Source organism: Haemaphysalis longicornis, unplaced genomic scaffold, assembly GCF_048455015.1.
Source record: "Haemaphysalis longicornis isolate Haplotype H1 unplaced genomic scaffold, Haemaphysalis longicornis Haplotype H1 scaffold_8, whole genome shotgun sequence".
Classification (NCBI taxonomy): domain Eukaryota; kingdom Metazoa; phylum Arthropoda; class Arachnida; order Ixodida; family Ixodidae; genus Haemaphysalis; species Haemaphysalis longicornis.
This window is the reverse complement of record NW_027526445.1, coordinates 124,296,213-124,319,892: the sequence shown is the minus strand read 5'-3', so window position 1 is coordinate 124,319,892 and position 23,680 is coordinate 124,296,213. Positions and strand designations below refer to the sequence as shown.

General features: G+C 46.5%; 1 protein-coding gene and 1 pseudogene across 1 annotated transcript in view; both read left to right on the top strand.

Annotated features, from left to right (window-relative positions):
• LOC144149294 (SUMO-activating enzyme subunit 1-like) overlaps positions 1–19,763 on the top strand; it is a 54,419-nt gene extending 34,656 nt beyond the window's left edge. Inside the window, exons 8-9 of the mRNA XM_077680860.1 lie at positions 15,127–15,196; positions 19,625–19,763. Of these exons, the coding sequence (XP_077536986.1) occupies positions 15,127–15,196; positions 19,625–19,714 (160 nt within the window). The 3' untranslated portion in view covers positions 19,715–19,763. The remainder of the gene's footprint in view (positions 1–15,126; positions 15,197–19,624) is intronic.
• On the top strand, positions 4,074–4,841 carry LOC144149689 (uncharacterized; annotated as a pseudogene).
• Positions 19,764–23,680: the final 3,917 nt, after the last annotated feature.

Sequence of the window (23,680 nt, the reverse complement as noted above, 5' to 3'; positions counted from 1 at the left end):
GAATGCGAAGTACTGCTCGTGAAAGCCTGTCCGAGCAAATCGACGATGACGCCAAGATGCATTATTTTCCACGCGACGACATGCAGCGTTAAACGTGGACTGAGTTCGTGCGCGGCGGTAGCCGCAAGAACTGTCGCTCAAGCCAGCGGGCTCGGCATTGCTCGGTCAGCCTGGGTGTTGGGAACTTCAGGCTCAGTATCGTGGTGAATATTTGATCACCGGTATCTGTACAACTGCGAATGACCATCCATTACACAACTTTTCACTGCACTATCAGCCCCTTTATTTTGGCGATAAGTTCCGTTTCAGCCATCGGTGACCAAGACATCTGCCGTCGCCTGTTTTGATTCTAGCGCGCAGGTGGCTCAATCTTTTGGCCGCTCGCCGCACCGCGGTGCCGGCAGTGCGGGCAGTGCTGGGTCGGAGCTCCGAACCTCCGCTGCCGGTCAGCGTAGGCTTACCATCGCGGCAAATATCTGAACGCCGCTTTTAAATTCAGCGCTGATAACAACCCCTAGCACAATTTTTCAACACACTAACATCTACTTTCTCGCATGTGGAACTTCTTTTTCACGATCAGATTGATTAGAAGAGTGGCGGCAAGCTGTTGCTATCACGGTCTGCGCCGGTTCGAGCCGCAGTGATATTAAAAAACGGACGACGGCAAAGACATCGCCGGCCTAATCGCCTGGCCAAATAAAGTTGTTCTGTCTGTCGGGTGGCAGTGACTCAACCGAGTCTGACGATTCAGATGACATGTCGACTGCGCGGGCGAGTGTGGACCATGTGCAAATTAGTGCAATCGTAGCAGACGATGCAGCGAACGTCCCTGACGTCACGGGTAAGACCGTGACGTAAGGCTGGCCCGCTTGCAGGCTGTCCTTCGAACGGCCATTTTCCCGTGCGGCGACCGAATTTGAAACTGGGTGCACTAAACGTGCTATAATTAATTCTGTGTTGGCGGCTGACGGCTTTCAATTCGATTTTCGTAATTACTGGGCCAATAGGTATTCTTTACACCATAAAAACTGAAAGCGAGAAATATCGTGTCAGTACTCCTTTAAACCTGTCTATGTTATCTCTCTTTTTTTTTGTACCTATGTTCTAGAAGCTCTACACATAACAGAGCAAAGATACTTATGTTCGGAAATATTCTATTCAATTCTCAGTCAGTTTTAATGTTTGTGTTTGAAAAATATTTGACTCAGACAGTTTTTACTACCCCGTTTTGCCACGTATTAGTCGACCCCTCTAGTTTTCATGTGCACCAACAACACCAAAAAAAAGAATCACAAGTGAATTTGTGAATGAACAAAAAAAAAACTGACTTGCATTCCCGCTGTGGATGCTAGCGACCTAGGCCTGGCCATCACTGCCGTCGCAGAGCCAACGAAACAAAAGCAAACAAACAAAAAAAATATCGGAAAGCAATTGGTGACAGAACCAAAAAGTGACTTCAGTTCAAGAGCGGTAGCTAGAAGCCTATGCCTATTTGTCGCTGTCATCATCGGAGGTGGCTGGCTCAAGCGGCACCGAAATTGAGCAATTCACGAAGGTGTCACCCACCATGTCATCAGGTCGGCCATTCGAGGTGTCGTTAACCCACTGGGCGACTGCGCTTGGGGCTTGTCCTCCTGTTTCATGCACTCATCCACTGTTGTACAGTGCTCCGATGCAGTCCTTAAAGCGCTTTTTGGGGGATACATTGATAAGTGGCAGTATCGGCGTCATCCCGCCCGGCATTACGATGAGGTTGCATTCGGCGTTGGTCACAGCCTTCTTGACGCGGTCGGTCATGTGGCCGCAGAAGAAGTCCAGCGCAACCGTGCTCCAAGGCTTCAGCAGAGCTTGTGGACACCTGCACCACACCATCCGAAACCACTCGGGCATGAGAAACCGTTCTCGTTCACCTGCGTTATGACTTTGGGTGGGAACGTCTCCTTCGGCAGGGTTTTCCACTTGAAAACAACGAAGGGTGAAAGCTTGGGGCTGTCTGCTGTACAGCAGAACATTACCGTGAAGCGGTTGTGCTCGTTGCCTGTTGTTAGGTGGCGGACCTGACGCTCTTCTTTTTCGGCGACGGTTCTCCTACTTGGCACATCGAACCGGATCGCCATTCGGTCGACATTGCCGATCTGGCCGAGCAGGAAGAACCCCCGCCACCTCCTCAGGTCCTTGACGTTCCGCCGACACTCAAGCCACTTCTCGTTGTACGTCTGGGAGCTTTTGCGAAACAGTTGTGTGAAGCCGGAGGCTGAGCCTGTACCACTTCATAAAGTTCGTGACCCATTTTTTGGACATCTTGAACTCGCTGGATGTTTGGGTCATTACTGAATAATTTGAGCCGCTAAACAACGGGGACCAGAAGGAACACGTAGGCACAGAGACAAGGCTCCACTTCCAACTAAACTTTATTAGTGAAAAACCCTAGGTTAAATACACTGTTCTGACATCATGAAAATGTTACACCTACAACGTGTGCAAGCCTACATGTGTCCATGTAAGAACTCGAGTTCTTTGAGTGATAATGCGACCGACGGTGTACTGATGCACTTGTTTCCTGCCTTATGAATGAAGTACGCCTCCACATTTGGGTCTTTAGGGTCATTAGCGACGTCCTGTGACTTCATCTCGATGTCCTCATGCGACGCGCTAAGGCTTTCCTTCCGCTGCATGTGTACCCACTCCAGAACTTTCTCCTCGACGGCTGGGTACTGTCCCTGCTTTGGCCCGCGTAACGACCGATGCGTACCAGTGCACGCGAAGGTCCAATATTTCTGCTGCCGCCACCCCTGAACACACTTCTTGGAGACGCCGAACTCTCTTTCGGCAGTGACATTGTTATTGTCCTCAGCAAACAAAATCACTTTGCGCTTGAACACCGAGCTGTATTGGCGTTGAGCTTGTGGGGGCATTGTTACGGTAGGTCAGGAAAGGTCACCAACGCCTCCTCAGCCTCACCGCCTGCAACGCAGAGAAAGAACGCTCTAGAATCTCAACCATCCAAAATGGTGAGCAACTCAGAACTGGCTAGATAAGGTTTTCTAGTGGCTTTAGTTGTCTCCAGAAACATTTTTTGAACTGTCGGCAAATTTGAATTTTTAGCGGATGGCAGAGACGACCCCACGTATAGGTCGACTCCGCGTATAAATGGACCCCCCTAATTTTGGAAAGTTAATTTGTTTAAAAAAAAGGTCGACTTATACGCGGCAATATAAAGTAATTATATTCAATTTTCAGTCCCGAATTCATATTCACACACCTCTATTTAGTACACAGATTGCCATGAAAGGATGTTTATCTTTTGTTTTGGTCAATGACAGGACACGTGCTCTTGTAACTTTTTTCAAGTCAGCGTTCAAGTGCCCATCGTCACTGGCTTGGCAGTTATTGTTTCGAGCATTATTGCTATCCAGAACCTATAATTCACTGTTCAAGAAACTACTCCTGTGTTAAAAAATCTGAAGGAAAGAGGAATACCGTGATAGTGCGTAGCCCTCTGGCTGCATCTGTTGTACTCGCAGAGAGTTTCCCTGGGCTCTCTTACGTGGCTCATTTAAGGCGCGGTCACACTATCCTGACCATTGGCCGATTTGGTCGGCCAACACCGTGTCGGCGAGCTGTCAGCGGCCATGTCACATCGCGCCGACGCCGACCATAGGCCAACCGTCTGCGTCGGCGAGAAAGCGGCGAGGCGTCGGCGTTGTGTCGGCCTAGTGTGACAGTCATGGGACTTCACTGCAGTACACAAGGGCAATGCGGGAGGGCCGACTTTATGAAGACGGAAGTCGCTCTAAAGGCCCGTTCACACTTGCGACAAGAGCGACAAAAGCGACAAGAGCGACGTGATTTCTGTCGCTCCAGTCGCTCGGCATCGCGCTTGTCGCGGCGACGAGAGCGATCGGTCTCGACCAAATTTTGTCGCCGCCGTCGCTGCTGCGACGGAAGAAGAAGGCTACATTTCCTGACGTCATATCCTGCCAAAGCACCCTTCTCCCTCCTCCGCGAACGGCGTGAGGAGGAAGAAAAAAAAAACGGCGGGCAAATCGACATCGCACACATCGGAACATCCTCCCTGTTCTGTGGGAACACCGCACTATGCCACCGCGCGTTGCAGTTCTGCCCGAAGGCGAGATGTCGTTCTCGACTGAAATGATGATCGATATGATCAAAGAGCACCCAATTCTGTTCGATAAAGGGCACCTACAATATAAAAATACCCATTACAAAGACCGACTGTTTGACAAGATCGGAAAGGACCTCGGTGGACTGAGTGGTACGTACACGTGTTTGCATTTTTTAAGCGCCCGGCAGCTATTCTGTGGGGGTGGCTTTGCGCCAGCAGGGTATAGTTAGTTCCGCGCACAGAAATAACATTTCAGACACCTTGTTTCGAAATTCTAGTACTAGATCCGCGAGGCCAAGCTGCCGTGGAAAATTGTTTACTAGTGTGTAATGAAAAATTGTGTGCACGTGCTAAGCTTGGTGTCTGTACACAGAAAACAATTGTACTGCTAAAGAAGTGTCGCGCGGAACTGAAATTCAGGACTGGTAAAGTAAGAGCAAATATGTACAAAGTACACCACCATATAGGTTGTGAATTCGTGATGGCTTCCTGCATGTCTGCACTGGGGAAGCAATTTATTTTAGCACATTTTCCCGCAGGAGCAGCTGTGCCAAAGAAGTTCAAATATTTGAAGGACACGTACGGCAGAATCAAAATGCAACTGATAAAAGGCATGAAGAGTGGAAACGGCGCAAAGGACATCAAGGACGTCAAGTGGAAGTATTTCACGCAGATGACTCAAATTATGGAGCCGTCTTCCGAAGAGCCAGTGTAAGCTTCTGATTGAATTTTTTTCAAGCTGCTGTTGAAACTACATTTGCTTATCAAAGGAGTGTGTCCAAAATTAAAAAAAAACTAGTGCCCAAGAAATTCAAAGTATTTAAGGAGGAGGGGTGGATGTTTATTAGAGTGGAAAACAAAGCAAGAGTGGTAAATGATACTCCATGCATTTCACGTGCACTGAGCATGCATCAAAAAGTTGTTTTCCAAAACATAATTAATTGCATTCTTTTTCAGTTGTGTGCATGCTGCTATAGAAAAAGTTACCCTGCAACTTTTTAACTGAAACTTCAAAACTTCTTTTGCAGTGTATGCTCCAATATCACATTCACAAACTCTCAGCGGTAAGTAACAAGACGTATGCACATTTAAAGATCAAAGGAAGGTTGTTTGCTCCAAAGCAACACGTGGGTTATGAGGAGTGTTGCAGTGGTGTGCTACGGATTGCTTGTTTTGTTAAGGTTGTGTAAATTATAACACAGGAAATTGTAGCAGGTTTTTGATGAACCTGTGGCCATGGCGGGGGCACGATATTTTATTCCAGATAGCATTCACCATTTTAGTGTATATACACGAATATCAAAGCACTAACATGGTGAGTTAAACCGAAAAAGATCATGAGAAGAAAAAAAGACTATAAAATATCACAACACAGATAGCACACAATAAATGTGTACATGCTGAGCACAATGAAGGCAGCAGGGGAAAAAAAAAAGACCCCCCCCCCCAAAAAAAAAAGCATTGACCATAGAAATTCGTATCTCCTACAGATTGCACATGTTCCACAATTCCTCACGTACCGTACAACCATTTAGTGTTTGTACACGACTATCGAAGCACCCACAAGGTCATTTAGAGTATGCAGTATTGCACAAAGCACAGTGGGCAACCCAAAAAGGTCATGAGAAGAAAAAACACTATAAAATATGACCGGAATATTGTGTCCCCACCTGTACATCCCAAGCACAGTCGGCACATGTGCTAGTCAGCCAACTGGATTGATTACGTTACTTTGTGTACCACTGCAGACAACCAGCTGAAATGGAAGAAGGAGTGCTCGCTGCTTTCGAAGTAGTTGTGTCAGAAAATGACAGCGACGGCTTCATGGAGGACATTGAGGGCACGCGGAGTGGCCTCCTGCTATGTGGGAGCCCAGAAGGAGAAGTTGATGGGTAACTACAGTCGCTAGAAATTACCACTAACAAGTTGTACCTCCAGTGGACAAATGACAGGGAAAAAATGTCTCTTTTTATTCAGCTATGAAAGCCCAGGGCCAGTGCAAATGAGCACCGGGCTACAGCTACGCCCATCCCCTGCTGCTGAAAGGTAAGCTTATTTTGTAACAATATGTCTAGTAGTATTGTGGAGTATTTATATACACAGTTCACGTTAAAACGTGGAATACATTTGCCTTTTGTTTATGCACAGCTTGAATTGTTGGCACAAGTATTTATTAGAGCTTATTTTCATTTGCTTTACACAAGGGTTGCCAGGCCAAGAAAGGTCCCAAGGCTGTCCAAGAAGACACAGAGGTAAGATAACAATTATTCATACGGAAACTATTATACCAGTAACATATATTTCAATGCTTTATTTGCCCAGAGACAGCAGAGAAGACGCTGCCTTCAACAGTGGCAGCTGCCTGCCTGACCCACCTCCACACCCTCCGCAACAAAACGCTGCAGCGGAATGACCATGTACAGTCGGTAAAACGCTTGTCTATAACAGCGATTTCGATTTCAACGAGCTACATTCGAAAACTGCGGAAACATACTCGTTCCAAACATGTCGGAGGCAAAAGCGAAGGGCTAAGACTTCAGAATTCCGCAGTAGTTTTATTCAAATCCCGCTCCGGCGGGGCAGGATAGGGCTAAGAGTACGAAAGCTGTGTTATAGACAAGCCTTTTACCGGCTGTACACTACTCGTGCATGGCGCTTGCGGAACAAATCCGGACTTTGCCACCAATTAAAAGACAGGAAGTAATTTTTCAAATGCAAGGTCTAGTACACAACAAAGTCATGGAGGCTCTCACAGAAGGAGGCATGTGAACTACAATGCTAAAAGAAATCAGTCTCATATTACTATTTCTTTTTCTGGTATTCCATTATTTTTCTTGCACACTCTTGTCTTTTGCTTTCGTTAGTTCCTTGTACTTTAACTTAATGTCTTCATGCTTATATTGCCACTAATTTTTCTACTTTGCCTTTTTTTTAGGGGTGTGCGAATATTCGAAACTTCGAATATTCGATTCGAATTTTTTAGTATTCGATTCGATTCGAATGACACTTTTATGGTTCGAAATATTCGAACCACCCAAAACTAAAAAAAAAAAAAAAAAAATCAGAGCGTGTCTTAGCAGCAAAGTGGCGAAGCATGTACGTGGCGAACGGTACGTGCTTTCGCAGACTGTATCGGTGTTGTTGTTTTCTGCTCACGAAAACGCTCTGCGCACGCCCAACGCGCGCTGACACCGCCGCGAAACCACCCCCACGCTGCGCGCGGCGCGGCCGGCGGCGTCAACATGGCGTCGGCTCCAGCCGCCAACGTTCCAGCCGCGAAGTGGCGCGGGCGCTCGAGCGACCGTTTCTAACCGCTCTTTAAAATGCGACTCAAGGGAGACACGAAGTTTCTTGTGCGGTAAAGGAGCTGATAATGCATGCGAAAACGTTACCATAAAACATCACCCGCGCCGCTAGAAAGCGCCCGTAAAATATTTAAATATTTGCCGGGGTGCTAAGCCTAACCATCTCCGGCGGAGCCAAGCCGGCTGTCTCGATCTCATCGCAAGTAGTCAGGCTCCTCCATTCTGCCGCGCGCGTCGTGCGTCATTTTCTGACCGAGGTAGGCGCTACCGCAGGCGCGAAATCGTCGATGCGGGCGTAAAAATGCAGCGCTCGCTGAGCCGAGGCGAGCGAATCGCGTGCAAAAACGCACCATGCGGTTCACGCTTGACTGTTGCGGCGTTTAGCGAGCTTGGGCCACTTGGGCGCAGCGAGTGAGGAGATGAGCGCGAAGCTTTACGTGCTCCAGAAAGGACTGCTTTGCGACATGTGGGGTTAAAAAAAGCAGAAAAAATCACGAATTTCTTCACGCGAAAGTAAGAGAAGAAATAAACGAAAACTTTTTTCAGCGCTCAATTTTTTGGTCTGTGTTGGTTCATACGAATTTCGGATGATACGAATATTTTTCGCGGTCCCGCAAGATTAGTATCATCGAGATTTTACTGTATCAGCGCGCGGCAATGTGCACGGGCTCGGGCATGCCAGCCACTAGTGCCTCAAGTGAGCGGCTACTTTCGGTATCTGGTCGAGTCGTGACGAGCAGGAGGTTGTCACTGCTCCCCGAACATTTCGAGCAGTGAACCTTTCTCCATGTTAACATTTAAGTGAGTGCAGACCTTAACCTGTTGAGTGCAATGGTATTGTGTAATTTCTAATTTTACTTTGTATGATTTGTTGTGCAATAAAGTTGCAGTTTTTGTGTCTCTAGATGGTGAAAACTTTAATTTTACAAAAAACAATAAGTATTCGTATTCGAAAAATATTCGAAAAATATTCGATTCGATTCGAACTTTGTTTTTATTATTCGAATTTGCTTCGAAATTAAAAAAATTGATATTCGCACACCCCTACTTTTTTTTGTGTTCCTGTCACAAGCCATTTTGTACTATTAGCATGCGTGCAATGTTTATGTTCAATTTTTCAAATAAACTTCCATTAAAAACAACTTGCCTCTTTATGCCTTGCTGCTTCTTATCATGGCCTCTTGCCAAGGAACTTGCCCTTCATTGACCAAATACTTGCACAGCTTGTCCCTCATGTTGTAAGCAGCCCTGGATCAAATGAAACATAAAAAGAAAGATCGTAATTGTAATTTTACGATTCCCTCGTTCAGCACAAACCGAACTTTTCACAGCGGCACTATTAGCATTCGTCACAACAAAACTGTACTTGAAGATCATACCTTGTAGAGCGGTGGGAGGTGGTCAGGGGATCCTCCAAGGCACCATTATTATTGTCCTCATTGCGCCAACTGCCTTCAACTAGTCGTCCCTGCCAGTCCTCATGGTCAGTCAAGCCTGATTGGCAGTATACCGTGCGGAAGGCAGCAGGCTCCAACATCAGGAAGTTGTGGAGTGTGACGCAGGCTCCTGTGATTCTCGTGATGTTTTTTTCGTTGGCTTTGAACGGCCGTCGAAGAATGCGCCACCTTTGCGCCAAAATTCTGAATGTGTTTTCAATGATCCGGCGTGCCCTACTCAACCTATAATTGAAAATTCTCTTCTTTTCGACTTCTGTGAGCTGTTGGCTGCTGCCAACGTCACCAGCGACTGAGTGCAGGCCTAGAAAACAACAAAGGCAGAATTTTACGAAACAATTAGGTGGAGGTGGCTGGTACCACGCTGATATTTGGAGTGCACTGCATGCTTCTTCTAGCAGCCACTATCCTGGACACAGTAAATTCCCGTCCGACAGCAAATTAACTGTAGATTAGCTGCACACATGGCAGCAAACCTGTAATCAGGAAAGCAGCGCATGCAACAATTGTGAGGCCTTCTACATACTTATGTATTGTAGCATACATTACGTTTAATTGTCCTTATGGTTTCACCACGCTGACTGCACGCTTTATAGCCATATTTCATTAGATACTTGTACACGTTTACATAGGAACGTTGAAGCGTTCTACTATACCAGAACAGACGTGAGAACTTACTCTTTCTTGAGTACGGCCTCATCAGGTACGTTTTGAGGGGGAAGGCCTCATCCCCCACAAAGAAATACGGCGTGTTGCCAATGCCACAGAGTGGTGTGTCAGCTGGGAGTCCTTGCTCTCCTCTTTCCAGAGCTATATGGAACTCACTGCGGCCAAAAATACCGCCGTCCGATTCACTGCCGTGGTGCCCGAACTCCACGTATAGGAACCTGGTGCATGAAAGTAGACATATGAATGGTAAAAATTATCTGTCCAACATGAGGACTCGCTTCTCTCGACTGTTTACGATCTCTGGTTGTGGTTTATATACCTGCTTTTTATTTATATACTACCCACCTCTGGTTTATTTAGGTGGTAGATAAGTGCGATCAATGTTGAGTTAAGAGACTATTCATGCAGGCACATTTCTTTTTTTGCCAATTTTGGGCTTGAAAAGTGCACACATCAGCTCATACATGGCATGATTGACTTGCTTTCAGGTAGGCTTTCTGCCAGTATAAGTTAGAGGTATGCTTTTATTATTGCTTTGCTGGAAGCGGCAGCTGGTAACCAGCAAAAAACTGAATGAGTTAGATAACAGTAAGATGTGAAATATTTGGGTCTTTGCAACACTCTCTACTTTTTACAGGCATGTTTTTACTTCTAAATTCTTCCCCCCACCCAACTGTGCACGCAAGGCACTGTAATAGTAGCACTACTGAGAAGCCGGTACCTGTAATGTGCGTCGCTAATAGCCAGCATGGACTTGCTAAAAACTTTCTTGTAGTTGTGGTCCAAGCTGCCCGAGTTGTCCGTGCACTCAATGTTAATGTGCTTGCCATCCATTGCCCCTAGGCAATGGGGCATGTTCCAGAACTCCTCGAAGTCTTCAGCAACCTGAAGAAAACAATTATGCACATTGTGCAGTTATTTCACATATACTATGTAGAAAATTTACAAAAATGCATCTCAAGGTGTGGTTGTGCATAACGCAAGTACGGCTACTAACTTACCTTTTCCCACTCAGCCGGTGATGAAGGCAGCACAACATACAGGGGACCGACGATATCCCAGATGGCCTGGCATACCTCTGAAATTAGCTGGCAGGAGGTCGATCGGCCGGTCAAGAAATTGAACGAAGACGACCGCAGCGTCTCTCCTGCAGCTAAAAATCTGTGCAGAAAAGAATTCAATGCAAAGCATTACAGTAAATCTCAGGGTAGCTTTTGTAGTAATATAAACAGCTTGTCACTATAAAAGCATAGCATATGCATGTCGCTGTCCTTTTCTCAGCGGTAACAGTGCTTGTATAATTATGTGCGTCTGCGTGTGCAGCACACACACGCACACATGTACATATCACAATTCTTTGATTATGGGGCTTAGCGCGCCGAAACTACGCTGTTTATGAGGCGCGCCGTAGCGGAGGGCTCCAGATTAATTTCGACCACCTGGGGATTTTTAACGTGCGCCGAAATCTCGACACACGCCGAAATCTCGTCACACCTGTGCAGTTCTATAAATTTTACGAATTTCGTCAGACCATGGACGTTACCTGATGGTTTGCGCCAAGCGGTGCTCTGCGGCTGTCGCTTTTCGAAACCGCGTGTCCCGCTTTGTAATGCGGGGGCTCACAAGCTTGAGCAGCGAGTCAAACGTTTGCGGGGCCATCCGCAAGTAGCTGGAAAGAGGGCATGAAACCATAGAGGAGACTTTTAAGTTTGTCACATAGCAAGTAATAACCAGAAAACGAAATCTCTGATAAGAACTTACTCTCTGTACCACTCTACGTCACGGGAACGAAGGAGTGGCAAAAGGTTGTTCCCTTGGCCCAACCTATCGCGCTCTTGGAGGCAGGGACGCACCCAGTAGCGTCGTTTTTTTTTTTTTTTTTTTGGCGGTTCCTGCATAACTTCATGTAGCTCCATCATGCAGGTGGAAAGTAAGATCAGCGTGATCTGCTCTTCTTCCGCCAAATCCATTCTGGCGAAATGATGGGCCAGAAGAGACAGAAATAGCGTTCCGCTGGGCCAGCAGACGATGACCAAAACACAAGAAGCGCGCCGCTTCAAAACGCCGCTTTGGCGCCGACACACCTGCGAACTCTCGCGAAATTCGTGATACTCCGAGACCTTGAAACCGAAACTCCCGTGAAGTCTCGTTCTAAGCGAGAAACAATAACAAGAAAAGCAAAAATACGGTCGTCGCCGTCGCCCGTGTCGCTGGCAAGTGTGAACCAGGGGCGCTATTCTCGAGTTTTGTCCCTTTTGCGTCCCTTTTAAAAGTGTCCCTTTTGACAAGCCCTGATTGGCTAAAAGCAAAGAACCGGAAGTGACGTAACGCAAGCGCGGCAAACCTACTGCCAATGCTCATTGCTTAACCGGAAGTACGTCACGAGGAAGGGGCTCAAAAGGGACGTTTTCAAAAGGGACAGTTACGAGAATACCGCCCCAGGGCTCGCAAGCTTGGACGTTCCCTGTCTTCCCTATAGGCGGCGTAAAAATCGACGCCCCACGTGACCAACCTTGACCAACCTAAAGCGCTGTTTTCGACCATCAAGCCCACCAGACGGCGCAGGCAAAATGTTACTTTTGGTATAGAATACAAAACATTCATTCCGTGACTCAAAGAGCCCACACAGTTCGCTTACAATGTGTTATTTAAAAATACTATTAACAAGTTCCGCATCAAACATCCGTTGAGCAAAAATGTACGCAACTTTTTACGAACAGCCGACTGGTGCACCACCTTGTTTCTGAATTCGCAACCACAAAGCCGCCAATTCAAATTGAAACCGCTGCAACGGCCGACCGTTTCAATGTGCGCGGAGGACCGGTTTCGTGACTGTTATTGCTGTTATGTGCTTTTGCGTCCATCAGTTGTTGAGAGGACTGGCAAAACACGAGAATTGAGTGCTTGTGGAATGACAAATGTGGGAAATTCCGCATCGGAAGGCAGCTGTCGAGGCCAGAATATTCGATTCTTCAAACAGAAGGTGAGTGTTATGCACTCCGCTAGAAAGACGGTGCAAAGGAAACCGTTGTCGCCGTCAATACTTCATTTGTGCCCTTCGTTCGAAATCTTAGCGCAAGTGAACGAGTTGTTATGGCAAAAAAAAAAATGTTGTCACGAAAGCGACGTACAATTGCAGCGATCGAAATGAAATGATGTGCTGGCCTCTGTAAACTTGCGGATGTCAATAAACGATTTGTTCTCACTTGCTGCTCACTGTGGTCTGTGCCAGTCGAGGCCATCTGGTCACCTGGCGTAACATCACTTCACTAGCGCGGCGCAAGTAAACACGCGACCAGCGTGCCAGCCAGGAGCCAGCAGGAGCAGCCACGGCCGGACTCGACGCCCCTTTCGCGCGCGGGAGGAGGAGAGTCGAGTCCTGCCGTGGAGCAGCGAGCCGGCGGCCGCCGTGCGAGGGCAGCCATGTTATTAAGGAGCTCAAGCGGCCTGTGCAAAAAGCATCCGCCATGTTTACAAAGCCGTGTTTACAGCGCCGTCAAGCGGGCGTACTGGGTAGTTCACGACGCCGCCACTACGCTTTTTCTGGCACTACAGGCAAAGCTAGACCTTTGCTTCTCTAAAATCCTCCCTGTTCTGTGTGTGAACACCGAGAGTGGCGGTCGCTCCAGTCGCGTCGCTGCGCGACGTCGCTCTTGTCGCAAGTGTGAACGGGCCTTTAAGTGGGCACCATGATTGTGCTCACCAAGCCTCTTTTGTGTCAGCTTCACTGCTGTACATAAGTGCATTGCTGGGAAGATGTCTAATTGGGACTAAATAGCAGTCTTGCATCAAACTGTGAATTTCGTGGGGCCTTTATGCATACCTAGGAGCGCATCATATGACACATTACATAGACGGAAATATTTCAGAAGGAAGCAGCTTAAGAGTGCTTGCTCATGACAAGGTTCCTGGCCGAGTGCAGGCGTTTGATTCGCTGACTGGGACCGCGCATGTCAACTTTGTCAGGCTGCTTTTCTGACACCTGTTTGTCTTTTTTGGGGGCAAAGCCCCTTAGGGGCTCGGCCTGTTGTCGTCTCACGTCGTCGTCATAACCGTCATCTCAGATAGTCACGGTACTAAAACACGGGGTGACTCATTTACGCCTCACGCTAGAGAGCTTTGTGCTTCAAAGACAAGAGACCTTTACAGAAAAGCTGTATACCTCTACCCCCCAACGGTTTCATCTCCTTTGGCAAAAACACGAAGGTGCCAACAATACGCTTATACACTGCATGCTTTGCCCCTCCCCAGGTTTCACGTTAGTGGAAGATGGCCTGGGATTTTTTTAAACTTATTCTTTACGGTGCACAGGCTCGTTGAAATAAACGTTTTTCGCCATGGTTCAGGCTTGGGCGAGGTGTTTCATGGTTAACAAAGATGGGAACAGCGCAAAATGGATGCTACATAGGATGAAAGAAAAAAAAAAGCTTGTGGTTGTCCTTTTTTTTCCCGTCTTGTGCATTGTCCATTTTGCGCTGTTCCCTTCTTTGTTAAACTTTTTCAGTGTTTCGAGAAAGACTACCTTGTCATTGCAGTAGTATGCAAGTTCACTCTAAATGGGAAGCTGCAGCTGAGCTTATTTTGGCCAGCACTTACCTGGGCGGACATTGTCTCCGACAGCCTCTCAGCCCAATTTCACCAACTTTTTGGAGATATGGGGGTTTTTATTTCTTTGTCTGAGCAACTTGCATAGAATGCACAGTAAACGATATCTTTTCATTTGCAGGTTAATTGAAGTAATAGAGTGCTTGATACTTGAAAAGGAGCTTGCGATTGGAGGGCATGTGTTGATGGCTCAACATTCCTGTGTTGTCATAGTTATTGCAAATATCAGCTTGAAAATATTCTCACTATTTTTCCGGGGAGCAAGTTGTTACATTGTTGACACGTGCTGCACAATATTGGCTGGGCCATATTTTCCGTAACCAAAATATTGTTTTACTGTGGGAGGGGTGGGAATGCAGGAGATGGGCTTTTTCCAGTGCCAGCAAGGTGCTTGTCCGTGGCTGGGTGAGCAGGGACGCTAGTCGTCAGCTAAAATTGTGGGGCAGAGGAGGGATTTCTTGGCAGTTCTGCCGCATTAGTGACAACAGGCATATGAAGGGAGGGGGAACCAATGCACTAGCATTGAGTGGTTCCGTGAGAGAAACCCGGCGCTCTGCTTCCGCTGCAAGCTTCAGCTTTGCCTTCCTGTATGTATATAATACACTCGTCAAAGGGATCGTGAACCCGCTGCTCAAGGTGTAGAAGGGCAGGTCATCTTCTATCGTCGTAGCACAATCACCACTTTGTTGACTCATGTCTGGCCTATTTGATGAGGGGTCCGTACCTTGTTCATGCAAGAGAACGTAAAAATGTTGACGGCAATAGCAAGGCATCTTGGTATGGGTGTATGCGTGTGAAACAATGCTCACCTAGAGCCAGGCAGCCATTTTATTCTGTAATAAAGCTACAGTGAGCTTGAGTTTTTCACACAGTGTGGAGACCCATTTGGCCAAGTGCAGCTCTGTAGTCCTTTACCTCTTGTAGACGTCTGAACGAGGGTTTCAGTGCCTTCTCGTGACCTTTTCAGAACCATTGACCGAGAGATGTGCGCGACCTGTGCTGTTGTCGGTGGGGTCTTGGCCCAGGACATCATCAAGGTGATTCATTTCGCTTCCTCGTTTTGCTGCTGCATGCAGGCTAGTCTGGTTTTAAAGGGACGCTGAAGTCAATCTACAAGTGGCTATGGATCGATAGATTAGCTCATGGAGAGCACGAACGTACCACTCGTTGCGCAGCTTTGTTTAAAATAAGCTGGAGAATACAGTAAGAACCCGCGTATACTAATACAAACCCGCTTATAATACGAGGTGTAATTCGGGGACAGCAAAATCAGAAAAAAGTTTTCTTCCGCATATAATGCGAGGTAAAGAGCACAGAAAACATTTATTTGCACTGCAGGCACTGGCACTGTCTCCCGACGTCCGTTCAGTCACCTGATGGTCTCGGCACATAAAATAACTTTTCTTTTAATTGCAGCCGAATACCACCTTCGCGCACCCGACATCATGATAGACTTGCGGTGAACGTGCCGATCCTTCGCGTGGTCAAAACAATCAAAATGGTGCTGGCTGAGAAAAGCAGCAGCCAGCCAACGCCACCGCAAGATGGCGCACCCTCCGCTGAAACCGAAACCGAAAGTGCAAATTTTCAGCTGAAAGCTCTGGGATCCACATATAATACGAGGCACAAATTTTACATAGTAAAATTTAGAAAAAAAACTCGTACTACAGTCGAACCCCGCTACAACGAACGCCGCTTCAACGAAATTTCCGCTTCAACGAAATATTTCCAATTCCCCGTCAGCCAGCCATAGAAGTCCATGCAACAAAGTCCTCGCCACAACGAACCATTTGTCAGGCTTGCTTTCACTTCAACGAAATTTTCGATGATTTGGGCTGGGTTTGAACAATTATTTTACAATAAAATAAGCATAGCGCCAGCTATCTGTAACTTTTTATACATTCAGGACGCTTAGTTTCACCGAAAACATGCGCAATGCGGCCACACCGCCACAAAAAAAAAAAAAATTCATAGGCGGACGCCATTGTTTGATGGTGATAACGATGTGGCTGGCCGTCTTTACATGAGGCGCAGGCCCGGTTCGCCAAGCCGGAGCTACAGCCAATCCGTATCCAGTTGAAATCGCACAAATGTGCTCCGCTGCTGGCGCGGCGCCGTCATGTATGCGTTGTGAGCAGCTGTCCTTGCCGTTTTCCTTCTACCATTCTTAATAGCCAAGAGCAAAAATCATGTTTGCGTGTTTGGTCTTGAAGCCAAGTCATCCTATCTTAGTCATGAGCGCGCAGTTGTGTTAAATGCAAGCGCGCGCGTCTAACCTGCCAAGGTCAGTAGCTGCCGCGCCGTGTCAGATGATAAGATAACGGCACTGCTCCTGCTACAAGTGAGAGGGGGGCTTCCGCCGGCCTAGCAGCTATCTGCAAGTAATCGGCTCGGTGGACACGCCTTGTTGTACAGCAATACGTTTTGCGCCTGCATTTCTTCACCCCACTCCGCAACGCGTTCTTCGCGTGCAGTGAAAGAACAGATAACCATTGGTATGTTTGTTATCCGAATAAACATGACGTTATTGCGCGTCACTCCTTTTTCTAAACATATTATTATGCTGCCAATGATGCGGAAGCATACGGGGCTATTTTTCTGGCCTTTCCGTGGTGTGTTGCGGCAGATTTCGCCTCAACGAATTTTCGCTTCAACGAAATTTTTCGCACGTCCCGTCAATTTCGTTGTAGCGGGATTCGACTGTATACGCAGGTTTTTATGGTAGTGAAAACATGAAGACGGGGGCTGCCATTTCTGGCGATACTGTGCACCTTGCACGGAAGTGCTTATACCATCTGGCATGTGCATCTTTGCTGGCTGCTGCCGCATGATGCTACCCGTCCATACTTTGGGGTGAAGCGTGTGAGCTACACACGAGCAGTTGGTTTGACGCCAACATTTGCGGGGCCTCAAAAAGACGATATGTTTTCCTTCAACAAAGTGCCAATACTGATCATGCGCCCCGTGAAGGAACATTTTGCTTAGTGGTTCATAGCTGTAAAGGACGTGGGAGTACGGGAAAGCACAACCGATCTGAACAAAACTGACCAAACTGCTTGTTGCTGCATGGTAGCGTTGCATCCGTGTGCTATCTATACCGCTGTATACATCATCGCTGGCTCGCTCGCTTCCGGTTTATCGGGATGCAAACAGCGGCTGCAGTCGCTGCTTGCATCACGTTTGATCAGCGCTTTATTTGTGATTTCTCAGCAATGTAAGCATTTTTCAGCACCGAATCAACGGTAAAATGGCTGCAGGAAAGTCAGACTTTTGTTTAAAACCAACTTGGTGGTTGCCTTCAGTGTCCCTTTAATTAAGTGTTGTAGCGTTGGTAATGCCAATGTCTTTTCAATGAGGGAAGATGATGAAGGAAATACCGTATTTAGTCGCGTAATGAACCCACTTTTTTTCCAGAAAGTTCGGCATTAATTTGGGAGGAGGCTTCATTATGCGGGAAAAAATTGCAACAGATTTTTTAAAAGTTGAAATTCCACACAATAAATTTTCTAAGAGGAGCGCGCCAGAGCCTTACCATTTTCGTAAAAACACGTGGCTGATTATGTAATGGAAGTTATTTTGGTTTCTGAACATGCCAGTGGCCCCCTACTCGCCATGGAGCTGTCCTCCACTAAAGTTGCTTGCGGCTTCACATTTGTTGTCGGCCCACAGCGCACCGTCTTCCGTGCTGTCAAGGCACTCCAAAACTTCTTTTCTCACACCCGGAAACTTCCCTTTTTTGGGCCCACGAAACACATGATGATCCTTGTTCTCCGATTAAAAACCTTGTTTTCGCCCGTAGCGTACACGCAGTGGGTCAATATTGAAGTGCCGCCCAGCCGCACGGTTTCCATGTGCATCAACGCATGCTCCACCACCTTCAGTTTAAAATTGTCTGTGCAGCTCATGTATTGGCCCATTGTACGGCACACACCAGAAGCACAAAAGAAGGTCGGAACACAGCTGAACAACACCACCACAGAGTGTCATGGCCAGGTCGCGGGACAGCAAGAGCAGGGGAGTGCAGAGTACGTTTAGTGCTTTGTTCGCACGCCGCCAAAACCAGCCAGAATGGCAAAGAGCAGAAAAGGAGTGGGGAGTGCGCTTTGCGCTTTATTTGCACGCCGCAATGTTTTTATGGCGCAAGGTTTGTTTTGTGTTCAGCAGGTGGCGCACTGCAAGCGCGCAATTTTTAAAATGTGAGCCACAGCATTCCCGCTCACGTCTCTGCTTACTGTTGAGATTTCTTTTTGTTGGGATGCGTTTTTAGCATTTCTGCGCAAACTGTAGCATGATATCAAGTTACTGCGATCGTCTACAGCAGCAGCAACCATGCTGAGACAAAAACAAATCTCTGCTGCATTTTTTATTCAAAGTGACAAAAAAAGTAAATTCTCAAGAAAAAAAGAGGGGGGGAGAGTTCATTACACGAGTGGGTTCATTATGCGAGTAAACACGGTAGGTGGGCGATCACTATGCCTCTCCGTCATGGTTTATTCTCATGGCGCGAGATCTTTCTCCAATACTGTGACTTGCCTACGCGGTAGTCCATCTTCTGCTAGGATGTGAGGAGGAGGGTAGCTGCTGTAAGGTACGGTTGTTTCCTCTTCAGCGTGGCATCCCCCTCCGTAACTTGTCGGGGCCTTCTTCTGTTAGGGTGGATTTTGTTGGGCTTACTACAACGAGTAAACAAATTATTCACGCCATTGTAATTTATTAGACTGCAGGGGCCTTGGCCAAGCATCTCTTTTTTTTAGTTTTTTAATTGTGCTTGTTTCAGCCCTCCAGAACCAGCTGTGTGCCATTGTGTGAAAAAATGTTTTCGATTTTAAAAGAACAAACAAGACAAATTTATTTGTGCCTACAAGACAAATTTACAAACGTGCAAAAACATTGCTTCAGAGCACCCAAGACTGAGACAGAATTTGTGTTGTGATATGGCTTAAAACTGTGACTGAACAGCAGGCGATTTACAAACTCATTGTAGCTACCTAATAATCACCATCAAACAATGGTCAAACATTGTTTGTGCATGTCCACAACGTTATGAATATACAATTTTGAAGTCCTAGAATCCAATGTACAGATAATTCTACAGATAATTCTACAGACAGATACAGGCAAATTCTAGTTTTTCTTTTACAAACATTTCATTGAAACAAAATTATACAGGGAGGGCTGTTTGCTCATGAGGGAACGTGTATGCATTACCTTTTACAGGCAACTAACAGGAAATGCAAAGTCCTCCATTGTAGTGGGAATTTCGTTGAAGTGAACATTGTTGTTGTGAGATTTGACTCTGCTCGTTATTTGAAGGTCTGTACCAATGTGATGGTGCGGGCCGGACTTGTACTTCATGTTTGTGTTTGTCATTGTATGTTGTTTGGGCCTGGTCTCACTCAGTTTCAGAAAAGCAGCTCGGGGGCCTGTAACGTTCAGTCCTCCCTATGTTCCTTTTTTTTTTCCAGGTGGCATCGTGTAAGGATCCACCGCTGAAGAACTTCTTTCTCTTTGACGGCGTCGAGTGCTGTGGACTTGAGGAGAACATCGGCCGATGAATGTTGGACGGTCAACTCTGCGTCAAATAAACGAGGCCAGCAGTGCTGATGCATTATGTTGCTTAACGATAGCTGAACAGTGGACGCAAGAAGTGAATTGGGCAGTATCGAAGAAGAGCGTTCCCGGTCGAACCTTGCAATTACAAAACCGCTGGGGAAGGCCGAAAAATTCGATTTTGTGAGGATTTCCTTGCCGCGAGATGAAACATAACCGACAGGAAAATCACCATGAACCAAATATTTATTTCCAAAAGTCAGCTATGTAGTATTACTTTGTGAGCTTTACCTTGCAGCAACTCCGCACCTCAGCTCTCACAGTACAAGAAGTGGTTCATTGCTAGTCGTTGGTGTGCGCGGCTAAGAACGACAGAATCATGTCAAACACATCCAAAACATTTTGCGGGATTGCCTTCTCTGCATGTTTTTCTCCTTGGTTCTTGGCACCGAGCATGCCCAAGCATCCAAGTGGAAACCAGCTTCTGTTAAAAACTTTGCCAGAGAGTGGCACCTTGCTGTTCTATTGCTGTTCGCAACACGAAGCGAGTACTGCTTTGTCGACGTCCAGAAAGGCTGCTTGCCTCACTGTTTTGTTTTCCGCATGTTTGCTGTGACAGAGTGGTGGCCTTGTTTTTCAGAATGGTATGGTAGAGCGTGAGCTGCTTGTGGTTTTTATTACCACTGTCACACAGCAAATATAATGTCATTCAAAGTGAACGACATTGACTTGGCAATTACATTCGATTTGGCTGTGGGAGTCATAACGGTGAAACAAATGGCATTTGGTAGTGATAGCAGTGATGGTTAGCAAGCTCGCAAAATTATAAAATTACAGTTCAAGTGCGTCTAGGATGTTTTATGCATATTATTTCTTAACAAGACAAATAATTGTTTTTTATAATTAACGAGAAAAATATCGCTGTTTTAAGTGACATCAGTTGACATAGCAAACTGAGACAAGTCCCCAAAAAACTCATATCAGGGTTGGGGAAAGATTTTTTGTAAGTACTTGTTTGTCTTTCTTTATTTGGAAAACAATATGAAGGGGCATACTGACAGTCTTTGGAAACAATATTTTTTAGTTTATTACTGAACTTTCTTGTCTAGTGAAATGCCACATCTACCAAGACTACATTTGGCCGCTAAATGAGCTCTCCAACCTCATTTAGCTGCTAAATGTGATTTGCCTCAAATGTCATTCGCTATTTTTGTGTAGTGTTGAACTAATGACATTTGCTCTAAACGTCAATACATCTGCCGTGTGAAACAGGTATAACTCAACACTTGGGCCACTGACTTGGGAAATTATGGCTCTCGTATCTCGTAGCGATAACAACTTCTGCGTTTGGGCTGGTGGAAGCATCTTATTGAGAGTGAACGTGCCGATTGCCACACCCACAAAAATGCATGCTTGCTGTTCAGCGGTAGCCAAGCAGCTTCGCCTAAGCCCAGGCCACGTTGTGAGTTCCCATCCTGACCAAAATTGTATCGCCCCCTGGTGGTGTTGCTGTGAGGCTGCCTCCGCGGCTGCCTGCTGTAGGGTTGTTTTTGTAAACAAATATGGTGGTGGCCGTGCAAACTGTTAGCCTCAAATGGGTAGACAAAAATGCCACCCGTGCAGTGAACTTCGTTAATGCGGGATCACTGTCCCAAAACATTTTGTTGTTGAGAGATTTTTACAGATTTGAAATGCGTGGGCTTCTATCGACACTTGCCAGGCATCCGAAAATATATCGTTGCCACGGGAATTTCATTATTGCAAAGTATTGCTTACAAGGAATTAATTTTGATTACCAGTGAGTTTGCTCTGAGGGTTTTTTGCTTAATATGAGGGCATGTCTCTATTACACACACACACACAAAAGATAAATCAATTGCACTCTCGCACGAGTGTGATTGTTGAACGGAACCTGTTCAGGAACTTTCGGACTTTCGCATTGTAAACTTCTCCCCATGGTCATGTTACTTGTACATTTACCAGTGTAACTAATTAATTAACTGAGCCATCTTTCTCTGGTAATTAACAAAGAAATATTGTTTCAACAGGGTCTCTTCTTCATATTTATGCATTTCTCAGGGGTGCCACATTTTACTCACGAGTTAAATGAGATGTTTGATTGCATTATCCGTATTGAAATAAAAACCTGTGTTCGCTTTGGCTTAGCTCTGTCTGCAAGTACCTTTGCTGTGGTGACAGATTGCTATTGCAGCTTCATCACTTTATTTTACGCATTCTGCTGCAGTGAAGGGGGGGAAGGGGGGGGGGGGATAACCTGGAAATTCTTCAAGTGTGGAGTTTTGTGACCTAATGAGGAGACCATGAACCTGCAGCAGACATTTATAGTTTATAGAATGCTGTGTTGTAATAAATCTCTCCGTCTTGACATGAAAGGTTGCCAAGTCAGTTCGTCAATACACTGAAAGAAGGAATGTATGTATCCTATCGGTTCAGCAAGGCTTCCCTACACATTTCACTGTCTGAATTACCTTGCTGTACAAAACGATTTCATGTTTTAAAATGAGAACGGTATTTGGTGTGTAGAGGTGTGCTTCAATTTAACATTAAGGCAATATGTGACTGTTGTACAAGAAGTCCAGAGCCCCTCCTCCACTCTGTAAATGGCTTGGACAGAACGGTATATATTGGATCAGAAAAAAAAATTTATCAGCACCTCTGTACGGAACAGGGATGCACACGTAGCTTGTAGGGTTAAGACACATTAAAGAATCATGGTTGTTTATTGCCTTTCTCCCTCAGCGATCCTAGCCCTAACCTCTGGATTGGCTTGCCTTTGTCGTTTTGCTGGGATTTCTAATGGCCGAAACTCGGGATTATCTCACCGAGCATGCGCATGTTCATGCGCCCACTCCCACTGGCATTCCGCAGGGCTGCCAGCTTTTCGGTGGAGCGTACCAACCGTGGCCTACCCATGGCACAGCCGGCGTTGAACTGGCTGGCTGTTGAGAAACGCGCGGACTGAGCGAACCTCCCTTCCCTTTCTCTAGCAGGAGAAAGCACCTGTGATTGGCTGGGAGTATGGCGTGATCCCGCTGCAGGAGTGAGAATAGGGGGATTTGACGTACGGGGACAACACTGATGGCGAAATTCAGCCAATTCAAGCTTCAAAAGCGACGCGGGACCCGATCATAAACATGTGTACTTCACTGAGGTGGCCACTGGTTCCAACAAAGGCGCTGCCGATGATGATGATTAGTGGCTTTCCCTTTGCATCGGGGTGTCGGTTGTCAGCAACCGACTTGCCTGTTTTATTATGTTTACTTGCCCTACTCTCAGCTAACCTATAGATTTGCTTCCTCCCGCCCATCTCTTCCGATCTGCTATAACTCTCTGTTGTGTAACGTTAGGCAACGTTACGCACATGCGGCTAAGAGGAGGAAAATATTCCACGTTTTGATCGGCTCCTGAAACCACTGTCAGTTGGGGACAAAAGTTAGGGACATTTAGGGAATTTGTTGTCGCTGCGAGCAGGCTTGTTGTGGCCTCACACGTCGCCTCCTAGGGAATTCCGTGTTAAGAAGCTGAATGCCGGCGTCTAGCAGCAGATGACGCAAGAAACGGCTAGAACTTACACTTCCTTTGTAATTAGTTGTTTTGACGGGTGTCTTGTTTGACGATATTTTTTTTATGAATGCGGAGCGTGCCTGCCTGACTGTGTCCGTGGTATCACCCCGTGTCCTGCGCTAGTTCCTGTATGCTTATAAACTTGAACATTTATTTCTCCTCTGTGTGGCCCTAATATTACTGCTGTGCCGCACCAACCAATCATCAGACTTGGAGGACGTCTTCATTATTTCTCCGACACTGAATTACCTCTGCACTTAAGTTTCTTGCTTCTTTCAAGAACGATGAAACAAATCAAAGAAAAATTCGATGCAGAGCTGCGAGATTTCCTAGAAGCGCGCACGTGTACCGGCCGGGGTATCGCAATAGCACTTTTACTTGTGCAG